This window comes from Sorex fumeus, unplaced genomic scaffold (genome assembly GCF_029834395.1).
Source record: "Sorex fumeus unplaced genomic scaffold, SorFum_2.1 ptg000047l, whole genome shotgun sequence".
Taxonomy (NCBI): domain Eukaryota; kingdom Metazoa; phylum Chordata; class Mammalia; order Eulipotyphla; family Soricidae; genus Sorex; species Sorex fumeus.
In genome coordinates this window covers 56,967,726-56,982,433 of record NW_026606104.1, presented here as the reverse complement: position 1 = coordinate 56,982,433, position 14,708 = coordinate 56,967,726, and the positions used below count along the sequence as shown (strand labels likewise).

The window sequence follows — 14,708 nt, the reverse complement described above, 5'->3', positions numbered from 1 at the left end:
AACAAAGATGCACACGCGTATACTGAGGAATTTTTTTTCTAAAAAGGGGTTAGTAGGTCAACCAAATTTATGAACCTCTGCTGGACAGGTTAATCTATCTTCAGGGAAGTGTTTTTCTTGCTCCCATCTTCCATAAACTGAAAACAAAAACAACACATCCTTTCTACTGCATCAGTTTTTGGGCACATTGTTTATTTATTGCACTTAATTTTTTTTTTATAGATTCATGTCCCAGACTACACATTTATTCATTTCTTGAATCCTCGTAATTCCCACAGCCTAGCATATAGTAGATACCAATAAATGTTTGATTTTCAAAGATCATTTATACATCCTTCTTTTTTTTTTTTCCTGTTTTGGGTCACACCCATCGATACTCAGGGATTTCTCCTGGCTCTACACTCAGGCATTACTCTTGGCGGTGCTCATGGGACCATACGAGATGCCGGGGACTGAATCCGGGTCGGCCGAGTGCAAGACAGACACCCTCCCCATTGTCCTATCACTCCTCTCTCTTTAATTCTTTTACAGTATGAAGATTTTCAGCCCTCACAGATATATTTTGAGAGATACAATTTCCAATAAGCTCCTCTGAAAAAAGTGAGAAACTGTCTGTGTTCATTTTCAAATTCAAGATCATATCCAGACATATGTTAGCCGGTTCAGTCATAATGGTTTTGCCTTTGTTCTCATTTTCAGTGAGTATAAAACGGCCTTGAGAAGACAAATACCAAAGCAAAACCCTGAAGATTAATCACTGTTTTTTCCTTTCATTCTGAATTTACGAAAGCAAAGGACTTATTCTGGTTCTCACCGTCTGTCAGCCCTGGTCCACTGAACAAGTTTTCATCCTCTACGAAAGGCTTTTTCAGTTTTTGTCGCACATAAAAGCTGTGTGTCGAGACTTAAGATCATTCACTATCTTCTCTTCTATCTCTACACCTTTTTCTTCTTCTTCTTCTGATAGCAATAACTTAGTTTCTGAGTCTTTGGTGACAATAACCACAAAGGATCTTCGCGACTCAAGGATATTAGCCACCACCACTTGATGCCGGTAAACATCCAAAGCATTCCGTGCCCGATCAATTACGATGGAAGGGTCCGTCTCCAACTTAAAAGAAATTACGAATGCTTTGGGAGCCCAGTCTTTAACCAAAGGAGAAAGCATTTTTGGTACCATCTTCATTGTTATCTGTATTGGAAACAGAAAAACCTTAATAAGCAAACAACGGTCACAGGCTCCCAGGTCAATCTCACGAGGAACTTCGGAAGAAGGAACTCAAATAGTTTTGGCTGTTGATTTAAATAGCATTTCTAATGATTGGGGTTTTCACAACATATAAAATGCTTAGCGTAGAAACCTGGGTGCTCTAGGGTTCATAATTAGATCAAATTTAAAGGCTTTATAATGGAAGGCAAACCACAGGGTTTTCGAATGATGCTCTAACCCCCGTGACCAGTCATCATTTTGAATCTTTAGAACTTCATTTTCTCAAATATCCTCCTTTATTATTATGTTATTATTATTGGTTTGGGGCCACACCTGCCAATACTCAGGGCTTATACCTGATTCTGTGTTCAGGGATCTCACCTGGTTTTAGAAAGATCGTATGTGGTGCCAGGGATGGAAATAAGGCCAGCTGTATGCAAGGCAAGCACCTATCCCTCTTTCTTGGTGTCACCCTCTTTATTTTTAAAATCACCCCCTCCAATGCAAACCATTCGTTCATGCAAACATGATTTTGGGCTCAATAAAGTTGTATTTTGTTTCTTTTTTGGCAGTGTAGTACCCCCTAGCCCTATGAACTTTCAAAATCACTCAGCACTGCTAGAATTATTGATTCCATTTGAAAAAAAATTGTCACGCTTCTAACACTGAGTTAGCATTGAGGAAAGAAAACTGGTCTTTATTCTCACTTGATCAAAACTCCTACGTATGGTTCTCCATACCGTCTAAGGGGTAGGTAATTTTTTTTTTCAAATAGAACTGAATAATGAGTAAGCTTAATTTCCCAGAGTTTAAAATATATAAAACCACTATTAATTAGATTTCCCCACAATATGTTGTGAACAAGTGTGATAGTAATGACATTGGCAATCACCATCCTTGGTTTCTTCTGAGCATCTATGATCACCTAGCATGGCATCAGGATTATTCCTAGAAATTCTCAGGGGATCACAGTAAGTTAGCAGAAGGAGACAACATGACTTATTGTCTCCTCTGAAGACTCTACACAGCACAAGGACAAGCTATGTATTTTTTTCACTGCTCTATTTCCAAGTTCTAGAATAAACCTAGCATAATACTAGGTACTCCACAGGAGAAATGAACGAATGAGCTATCCTATAAAGTTAGCAAGTGTCCCACCAATAGTTTCTCATATTTATTTATTTTTGGACTTTGGGACACTCCAGGTGATGCTCAAGATGTTAATCCTGGTGGTGCACGGGGGACCATGTGGGAAGTTAAGGATTAAACCCAGGGCTGGCCACACGCAAAGCTAGCACTGTACATGCTGTAGTTTATCTCCTGCCCATTTTTCATATTTAAAATCTACCTTGTCACTCCATCAGGAACAAGAAGCCTCCAGGTTCCAGGAGGCACCAACGTCTCAACCACATCCCTGCTCTCTCCCGGCAAAACTCCCTTAAAGGACAGCAAATAACTAAAGACCTGCCAACGAATCTACACCCTTCACTCGAATTCACTCCTACTGATGCAGGAACCTTCTCTGGGGTGGGGGACCCTTAGCTCATTCTCCCACTTGTATGACCTTAGGCTGGAGGGTCCGGGGAGAAAGCCCAAGTTCCTTAAAGAACAGAACGTCTTCTAGAAAGCCAGCTGCCTCCAGTCTGCTCCAGAGCCCCAGGGCTCTCTCTGGGGGCTCTCCATCCACACCCAGCACACAGCCTATGCCCAAGGCCCAGCTGTGCCCTCTGCTCGACGTGACACCTTCTCTACCAGCGCCGGTCTCCCCTCGCCTCCTCTTTTTTTTTTCTTTTTTTTTACAATTCAAGCCACCACCAAGAAAACCTCTCCTCGAGACTCACCCCAGGCTCTGACTGCGTGGTGTACGTACCTCTCCTAGAGCATGGATCACTCTGTACTGTAATTATGCCTGTGTCCAGCTCCCTCACTTCGAGAGTGAGGTCCTTGAGGGAGGGCGGTGTCTGATTCAGCTCTGTATCCCTAGTGCCTAGCACAAGGAGGAATGCAGAAAAGGCCATCTCCAGATCAAGAGGGAATGAACCCAGGGTTGGTTAGAGGGGACCAGATCTCTGGCAGAGAAGCGCCCATCACCTGCAGTGGGCCCCCAGATGACTGGATCTTGTGTTCAGGCATTTCAGAGACAGGAACATAGAAATCTGACACGGCCGCAGCCAGGTAAAACATCGCAGAAGGGCCTGCAAAGAGAAGCACACGGTGGGGGGTGAATCAGGGAGCGGGACGGGACGAGCTCGTCTGGGGGGCTGGGGGGGGGACACGCTCCCGTTTGCAGCTGGAGCTCCCGGGCTGTCAGGACGGGGTGCAAGTGCCGTGCGCGCCTGGGGGGCGGCGGGGGGGGGGGGGGGCGGGCAGGGCTCTGCCTGCAGGCCGGCGGGGGGCTCCCCGGGCACGCACCTAGCGGACTGAGGGCCTGCGCCGCCGCCTGCAGCAGATGCAGATAGTCGGCCAGAGTGGTGAACTCTACGGCCAGGAAGGTGCCCGCGGCAGCCGCCTCCTGGTAGCTCCGCAGAGCCGCCGCGAAGCCCGGGAGGGCGTTCTCCTCGGCCTCCAAGCTGAGCAGGCCGGAGCGCGCGGGCCCCGAGGGCCGCAGGGTGGACAGCCAGGTCTGGGGAGGGAAGCGGTGGGCGAAGGGGAAGGCGGAGCGGGCGCGGTAGAGGAACAGGACCCCGTAGCCGGCGGCCAGGAAGGCCTCGGCCGAAGTGGCCCCGCGCCGCCCGCTGCTGAAGTTGTCCAGGAAGCGCACCGGCCGCGCTTCCAGCGGGACCTTGGTGCCGCCGGACGTGACCAACACCACCCGGCGGCCCTGCGCGCCCAGCCCCGCGGCGAAGCGAGCCATGACCTCGGCCCAGCGAGCAGCCCCGGCCGGCCGGGGAAACTCGGCGACCAGGTCCGCTTCCGCCATTAGTCCCGGGCGCGCCCGCGCCTGCGCACGCGCCGGCCACGCCCTCTCCCTCGGCCCCGCCCCGCCCCCGGCCACGCCCCCTCCCCCGGCCGCGCACCTGGCCCCGCGCAGCCGCAGTCGGGAGCGGGCGGGCGGCCGGCCGCCGCCGCCTCCGCCCGCCCGTCCCGCGCGCCGCCCGGCCGAGCTGACCCCGCGCTGACGCCAGCGCTCGGCTGGACGGGCCTCGGGAAGGGTCACGCCCCTGACGTTAGCCTCGGAGCCCGGGGGGAAGGAACCGACTGGGTCTGACCCCTCCTGGCCACCATCGGGACCTTCCTGGACTCGGACTCCTCGGGAGCTGTTAGCACGCCCGGCTTGGGGACTCCCTGGGAGCGGCCAGTCTTTGCTTTGGGTTTTTCTTTAACCCCCTAAACGCAAGTTCCCAAGTGCCGCCGGTCCAACCACGCCTCTGCCCTGCCCCGTAAGCCCCGGGTACCGGGCGACCTCGTTCCTGCGACTCCGGCGTCCAGCATCGCCTGGCAACCGCCCTAGAGACCAGCCAGCGCGACCCGCTGCGGCATGAACATCATCTACCCGCTGGCGGTGCCCAAGGGGCGCTGGCTCCGCTGCGAGGTGTGCGAAGCCCCCGCCGAGCGGGTGTGCACGGCCTGCACGGTCACTTACTACTGGTAGGCCCTGAAACAGCGCTACCCCCAGTAGACTCCTCTCCCGGGCACTCACTGGGCCTCGCACAGTGTTGTAGTGTGTGTCCCTTTGGCGGCGGGGCTGGGGGCACCCCTTTGCCCTGGGGTCTGCACTCCGGGCACACTCCAGGCGGAGCTTGGTGGACCAGACGGGATGCCAGGGATCAAACCCGCTCGGCAGCGTGCAAGGCAAAGGCCCCCTCCACGCTACCATCTCTTCGGCCTCGACCAAGGTTCCTTCAAGGTGGCTTGGGGGCTTTGAGACATCTGTGAACCCACTTGCTCCCCCTCGTATCCAGTCTCTGCTCTCTGATGCACTGTCTTATACTGGCATTACTGCCTCCAGTACGTAACTGCTAAATTTCTAAAGCGATCAAAGTAGGGGCTGGAGCAATAGCACAGGGGGTAGGGCGTTTGCCTTGCACGCGGCCGACCCGGGTTCGATTCCCAGCATCTCATATGGTCCCCTGAGCACCGCCAGGGGTATTTCCTGAGCGCAGATCCCGGAGTAACCCCTGTGCATTGCCGGTTGTGACCCAAAAAAAAAGCAAAAATAATAAAGTGATCAAGTAGAGAGCGGGGAAACAAGATGATTTCAGAGTGGGCTCAATGCCAAGAAGACAAAGGAAATTGATCTATTCCTATTACCTATTGATCTATATCCAATTGCCTATTGATCTGGAGACAAAGGAAGGTGCAGGGCCCAGAAATGGTAGGCGTTGCCTGTAGCCCTCCCAGGTGCCTTGTATGAGCACTCCTAGGAATGAGCCCTGAGTACAGGACCAGGAGTAAGCCCTGAGCACAGCCAGGGTTGTTTTCCCCCAGCCCCAAATAAACATCATTATTGTAGACTCCACAGGGCAAGGCTGTCAATCGGCAAGGCTGTTGCTGAGACAGGGAGAGATCTGGGAACTCTGAGCTGAATGTCTAGTCACTAGGGCAGTGTCGGGAATGTTTTCTCTGAAAAAAGTTCCGTTTGAACTGAGTCTTGAAAGGTCAGTAGGAACTTGTCCTAGCAAGTTTGCCCTGAACAAACAATGAAGAAGGAAGGGCTGGGCATGCTTGAATGAAAGAAAAGCATTTTTTTGAGAGCTGAGAAAAGTAGTGGAGGTCGCAGTTGCTGGATTTTCTGTTTTAGTTCAGAACCCACTAGCAGGTCAGGAAAAAAAATCACCACCGCCAATTAAAGAAGAAAATTATATAGAAAGGAAACTTGAATTTGGGCAAACGTTTGTTTCACTGTTTTCTGTGGACATCTGTACTGAGATGTATTTTTAACTAGGACTTGAGTCCAAAAAGTTGAAAATCATTATGCTAAATAGTAGTAGTAATTTAAACCATAAAGATGAGAGTTAGGGCCAACTAGTGACCTGAGACCAAGGATTTTGGCATTTATCCCTTGAGAGGCCATGGGGAGCACTGACATGCTACTCATGCTATTTTTGTTAAGGAAGGATGACAGCAGAGTGAAAGACAGATAGAAAGGCAAGCACTGAAGCCGTGTAGTTGTTGCATCGTCCAGAAGGCATAAATTTCCCCTCAGTGCTATTCCAGCACGAATACATCCTCTGTTCTAACACTGATGGCTGCATTGGAAGGGACTGTAACATGGTTTGTCGTTTTCAGCAGGCTCTGTGTTCCATGAGGGCAAGGGCTATGTGGTTGTTGCTGTTTCTTCATTGCAATTAGATGCAACTGAAGAGGGAGCTCAGACAGATCAGGGCATGTATTGCATGCAGGAGACCTGGGTTTGATCCCTGGTACAACTTGATATCCAAGACATAGCCAGGAGTAACCCCCCAAGCACTGAACCATGAGTATTATCTGAACATTGCCAGGTATAGCCCCCAAAGCACAGCGGGTAGGGCATTCGCCTTACAAGCGGCCAACATGGCCGACCCGAGTTCGATTCCTCCGCCCCTCTAGGAGAGCCCGGCAAGCTACCGAGAGTACTCGATATGCCAGACACAGTAACAACAAAGTCTCCAATGGAGATGTTACTGGGCCCGCTCGAGCAAATAAAATAGAATGCAGGTTTTTTGGTTTTTTTTTTTTGCTTTTCGGGTCACACCCGACGATGCACAGGGGTTACTTCTGGCTCTGCACTCAGGGGTTACTCCTGGCGGTGCTCAGGGACCATATGGGATGCTGGGAATCGAACCCGGGTCGGCCGCGTGCAAGGCAAACACCCTACCTGCTGTGCTATCTCTCCAGCCCCAAGAATGCAGTTTAGCATGTACCACAAACTCTATCTCTTATGTCTCTCCACACATACCCCGCTTTTCCTTGATGTAGTTACAGAGATTTTCTTTTGCTTCTTTTTTGTCTTTGTGTCACACCTGGTGATGCTCATGGCTTACTCCTGGCTCCACTCCCAGGAAAAACTCCTGCTGATGCTCAGGGGACCATAAGGGATGCTCAGGATTGAACCTAGGTCCTCTGTGTGCAAGACAAGGACCCTACCCACTCTACTATCTCTCAAGCGCCTGATTTTTAAAGCCCCTTCTTCCCTCAATTTCTTCGCCTAAATCATTCCATCTGTTGGAGACTAGACCTCCCTTTCAACGAGGAATCTTAACTGGTCTCTTTCATTCTGAAGTTCTTAGTTTAAATGTTATTTCCTCAAGAAGATCTGTCTGAAAATCTAGTCTAGGCGGTGCACACAAACTGCAAAGTGAGTTGAGAGGAGAAGGTATTACTTTTGGCTGGAAGGGTAATAAAATGGGGTGAGGGGAAGAGTGTGCTGGTAGGAAAAAAAATCTTTTAAAAATAATCAACAAATATAGTAACAGATACGATAATCAACTTAAGTTTGTAACAATTATATTTGGTTTGTTTTGGGGCCACATCCAGCGAGGCTCTGTGCTGCTTCCTGCTCATTACATGGTGGTGGTGGTGGGTGGTGTCACTCCTGACATTGCTCAAAGGATCATGTGGTTCTGGAGATCAATCCTGGGCCTCCTGCATGCAAAGTATATGCTGTAGCCCAATTAATTTTTATCTCCAGCTCCTAGATATTTTTGCAAAAGAATTTTTCCTGATTATAATCATAATTCATTTTCCGTGTGGAATATTTGAAAATTCAAAAGCTAAAAGAGAAAAAAATCTATTATTCCATAGCCCAAAGATTAGTAAGTTGTCATCAGTATAATTGTATGCTTATAATTATGTATTGCATTTTGAAACTGCTTCCAGGAAATAGATTTTAAAGAAAAGACATTAAAATACACACTGAAACATGGCAGCAAGGTAAAAGAAACTTTAGTACTGTAGGTTAGTAAATTACAGCCATGTAGGTACGAGTCACTTGTGATAATCTTTTCTTTTACTTAACATACTGGACAAAAATTAAAATGCCTTCACTGGCCAGAATGAGAGAACACTGATGTGATATCCAATAGCAGGAAGCAGCAGTGAACTGGAGAATAAATGCCTTTACCTAAAGACAATCAAATTCAGTTTTATAAAACACAACAGTGGCCAAACAAAACACGTCTGGCTCACACGCTGCTTGATTGTGAGCCCTGATTGAGAACATATTTTTCAACTTTTTTTTTTCTCTTTTTTTTGTAGGACCCTGTGTTTGGGTATTTCGGGTGAGACAGATGAATATGGAGGGATCTCACAAATATATAAATAAAACCCACCTTATTTAGAAAGGCAAGATATGCAAATGCTTTCAGTTGAAAAGAAGTTCAAGCAGTTAAGCAAGTTAATATTTTCAAGCGCTTCACACATGACTCAACAAACCCCTATGTCATAAATACCCCGTGGGATGCTTCTGTTTCTCTGTCCTGACTGTTAAGTGCGTTTACTGCTTGTGCTTACTGTAATTGTCTATTTGAAAAATCCTTTATATACTTAATGTCATTTCCACAGTGCTCTCCATTTGTAAAGACCATACGGTGCTTGCACTGCTTTGATCCCAGAGGGAAGAAAGGAGAGAGGGTGTTCGCGGACAGCCTGGAAATTTGTCCCTCCCTTCCACATTCTTCTCCCTTCTCAGGTTGAGCAATCAGTGAGCATCAGAGAGATGAGTGGGACAAAAGAGTAAGTTTAATTTCATACACCTGAAGACTCTACCTAGAAGTGGACTATAAAGCCAACAGGGCACAAGGAGTGCGTGTATCGCAAGTTCAGGAATGAGAAAGGGGCCTTTGGATTTTATGGGAAAGGAAGTGGGAGAGGGTGACTTACGATGAAGACCAGATGCTCAGTAATGAGATGTTGGCTTTGACAGGGAGTTTTCTCCAATGAAAAGGTATTTCTTATAACAGTCCTCATTCTTTGTAGGTATGAGGCCCGAGTTTCATCTCTTGGTAGTTAGGAGGTTTCGTCAACGCACAGGGCCTCACTTTATCTCTGCTTTAAATAACCCATGTGCCAGAGGGGCACACTGCTGGAAGGCCTGTCTGGAACGTCATGAAGCAGTCTGTCTGAACCTTGGGTAGTCTGGCCTTCGCACAGGAGAGACCATGCAATTCTCAAGGTCTAGAATTGTTACTCTCTAGCTCTTTAAACAACAGCTAGTTGATCCCTACCCTAGAAAATTGTTACCTGTTTTGAAATAGCTATAAATGGGATAAAACAGTTAACTTTCTCACATTTAGTTGTTTTTTTAAAGTGTTTGGCAATAGAAAACTCATGATGTTAATATCCAACATCAGAGTCTCAAAACATGAAACAATAACTGGCAGAGTTAAAGGGAGAAATAAATGATTCAATAATAGTTCATTTCAAGGGGCCAGAAAGATAGTACAGTGGGTACAGTTGCCTGCAGCCAACTGAATTTGATCCCTGGTACCACTTATGGTCCCCCAAGCTCGCCAGGACTGATCCCTGAACACAGAGCTAAAAGTAAGCCCAGAGCATAGCAAAAAATCAACAGAAAAGTTCACTTCAATATGTTATTTTCAGTAATGTATAACAGAACAACTTGATAGAAAATCATCACGAAAACTAAGAATCCAGAAAACTCAACCAAATAGGTTTAACAAGCTTAAAGCCTACTAACAGCAGAGTCCACATTCTTCTGTAGTGAATATGTAACACTCCAGGGTAGATTCATGTCAAAACATAAAACTTACTTCAGTAGGGGCTGGAGTGATAGCACAGCGGGTAGGGCGTTTGCCTTGCATGCGGCCGACCCAGGTTTGATTCCCAGCATCCCATATGGTCCCCTGAGCACTGCCAGGAGTGATTCCTGAGTGCATGAGCCAGGAGTAACCCCTGTGTATCACCGGGTGTGACCCCCCCCCCAAAAAAAAGCAAAAAAAACTTCAATAAATTTATACAGATAAAAATCATACAAAACATGGCCTTTAATGTATCTAATTAATAATAACAAGAAAAAAATTTGGGGAATTTGTGAATGTGTGGAAATAACACTAAGAGAGCCAATGGATTGAAATCACAGTAAAGTAAGTAAAGTAAAGGCCCTCCCATTGTTCATCGATTTGCTCGAGCGGGCCCAGTAACGTCTCCATTGGAGACTTTGTTGTTACTGTGTCTGGCATATCGAATACGTCACGCTGAGCTTGCCAGGCTTTGCCGTGTGGGCGAGATACTCTCGGTAGCTTGCTGGGCTCTCCGAGAGGGGTGGAGGAATCGAACTGGGGTCGGCCTGGGTCAGCTGCGTGCAAGGCAAACGCCCTACCGCTGTGCTATCACTCCACCATAGCACAGCGGTAGGGCGTTTGCCTTGTGAAATCACAGAGCAAAATAAAAATTCTTTGAGATAAATGAAACATGAAAACAACCCACTTGAAATTTTAGTAAGCAGAGAAAGTAAAGTAAAACTTGGAGGGGTATTTTTAGCTGTAAACATGTATGTTTAAAAAATGGAAGATCTCAAATCAAGTCTTCTACTTCAGGAACCTAGAAAAAAAGAAGAGTAAACTCAATCCCACATTTAGCAAAAGGCAGGACTTGCTAAAGAGAAGAGCCAAGATAAATGAAATAGAGCTGCATAAATGAAATACAGACTAGAAAAACTTGGATCAAAGCGGAGTCAGTTGGTTCTTTAAAAAAGATGAACAAAATTGACAAACTTTTGGCTAGACCAACCAAGAGAAGACTCAAATTACTAAAATCAGTGTTGGGAATAAACTTGTACCTTTTACATCTACAGAGAGGCCCAAACATAAGAGTTAAAATTATAAAAAAAATTTTTTTGAAGGATACATAAATATGTAATCTTTGATTAGGCTCTGTTTCTTTAACACCAAAAGCATAAAGAACCAAAAAGAGCATAGATCACCATCAATAATCAAAGCTCGTGTGCTTTCGAGAATCTATCAAGCCAATGGAAAGACCGGACCTTCAAAGGTGGCAGAGTGGGATGAAGCGAGGGACACTTGGTTGGAGGGTGTGGTGTGGGAACACTATGTGTATGCATAAAACCCTGTCATTAAAGTATTGTAAATCACAGTGTCTAAAATAAGTTTTATTTTTAAAAAGAGAGTGAAAAGAAAAACCATGTGATGGAAATAAATAATTGCAAGTTACATTCTGGTATTTTAGGACATAAAAAATTATTTAAATTAAAAAAAATTTCATTGAATCACCGTGAGAAAGTTACAAGCTTTCATGTTTGGGTTACAATCACACAATGATCAAACACCCATCCCTCCACCAGTGCACGTTCCCCACCACCAATCTCCCCAGTATACCCCTCTTCACCACCCTCCCCCTGCCTCCATGGCAGACAATATTCCCCATACTCACTCTCTACTTTTGGGCATTCTGGTTTGCAATACAGACACTGGGATATGAAAAAACGTTAAACTCAACCATAAAAAAGAAAAAGAACCCATTAAAATGGGGAAAAGAAGACTCGACAAAAATCAATGATATACATTCCACTATGGAAGCATCCACATCCCATGCAGGCTATGCCATGCCTGCCTTTTATAAATAAATTTACAAGGCTCTGGGGCTGAAATGATAGTACAGCAGGTAGAGCATTTGCCTTGCATGCTGCGGACCTGGTTTCAATCCCCAGCATCCCCTAGAGTCCCCCAGGCACTGCCAGGAGTAATTCCTGAGCATCGCTGGTGTAACCCAAAAAGAAAAAAAAAACACTTCACAGGGCTCTCTCCTCTTCTCCTTATATCTAGAACATGCTTTCTTTTCTCCCTTTATTTCTCTTAATCTATTTTTTTAATTACCAAGCGTTTGAGTTTTCCCTGTTTGTGATAATTTTTTCGTTTTCAAAAATTCTCTCCCTTTTAGAAAAATTTCTTTATTAAAGAATGGGGAAAGGAGTTAAGTAAATATTTTCCCAATGAAAATATATAAATGACCAATACACACATGAAAAGATTTAACATTATTAGTCACTGGGAGGGGCGATGGCACAGTGGTAGGGCGTTTGCCTTGCACGCAGCCAACCAGGTTCGATTCCTCTGCCCCTCTTGGAGAGTCCGGCAAGCTACCCATGACATATTTGATGTGCCAAACACAGTAACAAGTCTCACGATGGCGACGTTACTGGTCCCGCTCGAGCAAATTGATGAACAATGGGAGGTCAGTGCTACAGTCACTGGGAAATGTGAGATAAAATCATAATTAGATATAATTTCACATTAACTAGAATGGTAAAATAAAATTATAAAATTAACTAGGTATAATAAAAAAGACAAAATCGCAAGCGTTAAAGGATATAGAAAGCATGGAATTCTAAGTTGCCAATGGGAATGTAAAATTGTTCACAATTTCCATGGGGAACAACTTGGCCAGCCTCACAAAAGTAAATATAGAGTTACTATATGACCCAGAAATTCTATTTTTTCTTTTTTAATTTTGGCTTTGTTTTGAGGCCAAACCCACTGTGCTCAGAGACTGCTCCTGGCTCCTTGGCAGGGGGGTGACCATATGTGGTGCCGGCAGCCAAACCAGGGTCAGCCACATGCCTCTACTCCCCTACTAGCTCTCCAGCCCCAGCAGTTCTATTCTTAGATATATATACTCAAGGGAACTGAAAACATATGTTTGCATGAAATCTTATGTATGAATATTCATAACAGCGTAATTTAGAATAGCAGAAAAGTGAAAGCAACAAACCCAAATGCCCACCAACTGGGGGATGGATAAAAGTGATATCTCCATATCTCACAGTGAAATGCTATTTATGAAAAGGAGTATGATCTTGATGCAGGCTAAAATATGGATAAATCCTGATAACAGTATGCTGAGTGATAGAAGCTTGACATGAAAGGCTACATTGTCTGTTTTCATTTATATGTAATGCCTAGATATTGGTTTCTGAGCATCAGTGGTAGAAAAAAAAGAGGGTAACTGTTAGAGTTTTTTCTTTGGATGATGAAAATGCCCTGAAATTACACAGGGATCTCCAACCTAGTGAATATATTAAAAAACGCTGAATTTAAAGTGGTACACTTTAAAATGGTGAATTTGGGGTTAAACAAACAGTATAGTGGGTAAGGCCAACTGTGCCTGAGACCAACCACATATGGTCACCCAAGTACCGCTAAGAGTGATCCCTGAGCACAGAGCCAGGAGTGAAGTTTGAGAACACCGTCCTACCCCCAAAAACAAAAATGGTGAATTTTATGGCATGTGAATTTAATCCCATTCCAAGAATCTGAAACAAGAACTATTGAAAAAAGGCTCAGAATTGCAGGGATTCGAGTCATTCAGGACAATTATTTCTGAATAGGACTGGCTGCTCTGTAGGAATTCCAATACAATCTTTCTGCTGTATCATAAATGTTCCGTGACTGTGGTGTCTAAGTGTTTAAAGATAATAAGTATGCCTGTAAGAGTGAAAGGTTTTGCACCCACTGTCGCCGTGCTTTCCTCTGGTTAAAAACAAACGGGTCTGGAGTCAGACTTAGAGTTAAGTGTCTCAAGCTTTTCCCACCTAAGCTTCCTCACCGTCAAAACAGTAAGAGCATATTTCACGTAGTTTTCCGAACAGGAATCCCACTCTAGACCAAGTCCGGCACCCCTCAGCTTGGGGGAATACTGATGGTGTATTCTACATAAACCAGCTCAATGGAGCACAGAAAATAGTGCAAGTTTCTTCCAGAGTTGAAGCTTCTGGTGACAGGAAATTGTCTCCTAAAACCTCATCAAATATCCTCTTCGGTTTTCTTTCCCAAGGACAAGACCCTCAGGTCCCTCCGCTCCGTTGGTCAAATATTTTGAAAATTTGGGGCAACATGGAGTTAAAGATGTCTTTTTTAAGCAGAAACACAGGTTGCCCCAGGATTACCCTGTGACTTTGCCTTGTGAACCTGTATATGCAGGAACAGCCTCCTCGAGACCATCCCCTGGACCCTCACCCGGTTTTTACATCAGCAAATAACCACATGAAGGAAAAGAGATTTATGTCAGAAAACTCTGCATTGTGTTGGCTTTGCCTCTCCTGGTTCTAGGTATTAAAGTTAGGCCAGCAGTAGGGCCACTGGACTCTGAGATCAGGCCTAGCTAACAGGCATTCGTGTTTGTTGCCAGTGGACCAGTTCATCAGAAAGCTGACTGGAATAGCATCCACGAGAAGATCTGTCAGCTCCTGATCCCGCTGCGGACTTCCATGCCCTTCTACAATTCGGAGGAAGAGCGGCAGCACGGGCTGCAGCAGCTTCGGCAGCGACAGGTAGGCCTGCAGGACCTGCAGGACCGTGGGGTTAACTCAGGCATGCAGTCACACTGTCCACAGCAAGGGGTTTAATCACTAGGCTACCAAAGATTTTGTCTCTCCATGTCCTTGCCACCATTCCATCAGCTGTCCGTCCTCTGTGCACGGATACCTGCTGTATCAGTTGCCTAGGGCTGCCCTACCAAACACAGACTGGGTGTGGGCAGGCAGGCTTACTCTAGACCCTCTGCCAGCTGTTGACCTTTTCTCCAGGTGTCCCCCTGACCACCA

The 14,708-nt window shown here is 46.0% G+C and overlaps 2 protein-coding genes across 2 annotated transcripts in view; one reads left to right on the top strand and one right to left on the bottom strand.

The window, feature by feature from the left end:
• Positions 1–155: 155 nt before the first annotated feature.
• On the bottom strand, positions 156–4,155 carry PPCS (phosphopantothenoylcysteine synthetase). Its single transcript, XM_056123210.1, has 3 exons — positions 3,623–4,155; positions 3,302–3,405; positions 156–1,192 (listed from the first exon to the last, which is right to left on the bottom strand). Exons 1-3 carry the CDS (start codon positions 4,128–4,130, stop codon positions 869–871), a joined length of 936 nt encoding a protein of 311 aa, XP_055979185.1. The 5' UTR covers positions 4,131–4,155; the 3' UTR covers positions 156–868.
• A 490-nt stretch (positions 4,156–4,645) lies between these two features.
• Positions 4,646–14,708, top strand: part of ZMYND12 (zinc finger MYND-type containing 12) — a 34,629-nt gene continuing 24,566 nt past the window's right edge. The window contains exons 1-2 of the mRNA XM_056123501.1: positions 4,646–4,798; positions 14,294–14,435. Of these exons, the coding sequence (XP_055979476.1) occupies positions 4,689–4,798; positions 14,294–14,435 (252 nt within the window). The 5' untranslated portion in view covers positions 4,646–4,688. The remainder of the gene's footprint in view (positions 4,799–14,293; positions 14,436–14,708) is intronic.

Excerpts from the sequence above, each read along its gene's own strand:
- PPCS (XM_056123210.1), bottom strand. The coding sequence starts at position 4,130 with ATGGCGGAAGCGGACCTGGTCGCCGAGTTTCCCCGGCCGGCCGGGGCT. Across the intron at positions 3,406-3,622 it reads GCAGGCCCTCAGTCCGCTAG|GCCCTTCTGCGATGTTTTAC; the intron begins GTGCGTGCCCGG and ends TTCTCTTTGCAG. Across the intron at positions 1,193-3,301 it reads CATCTGGGGGCCCACTGCAG|ATAACAATGAAGATGGTACC; the intron begins GTGATGGGCGCT and ends TTTCCAATACAG.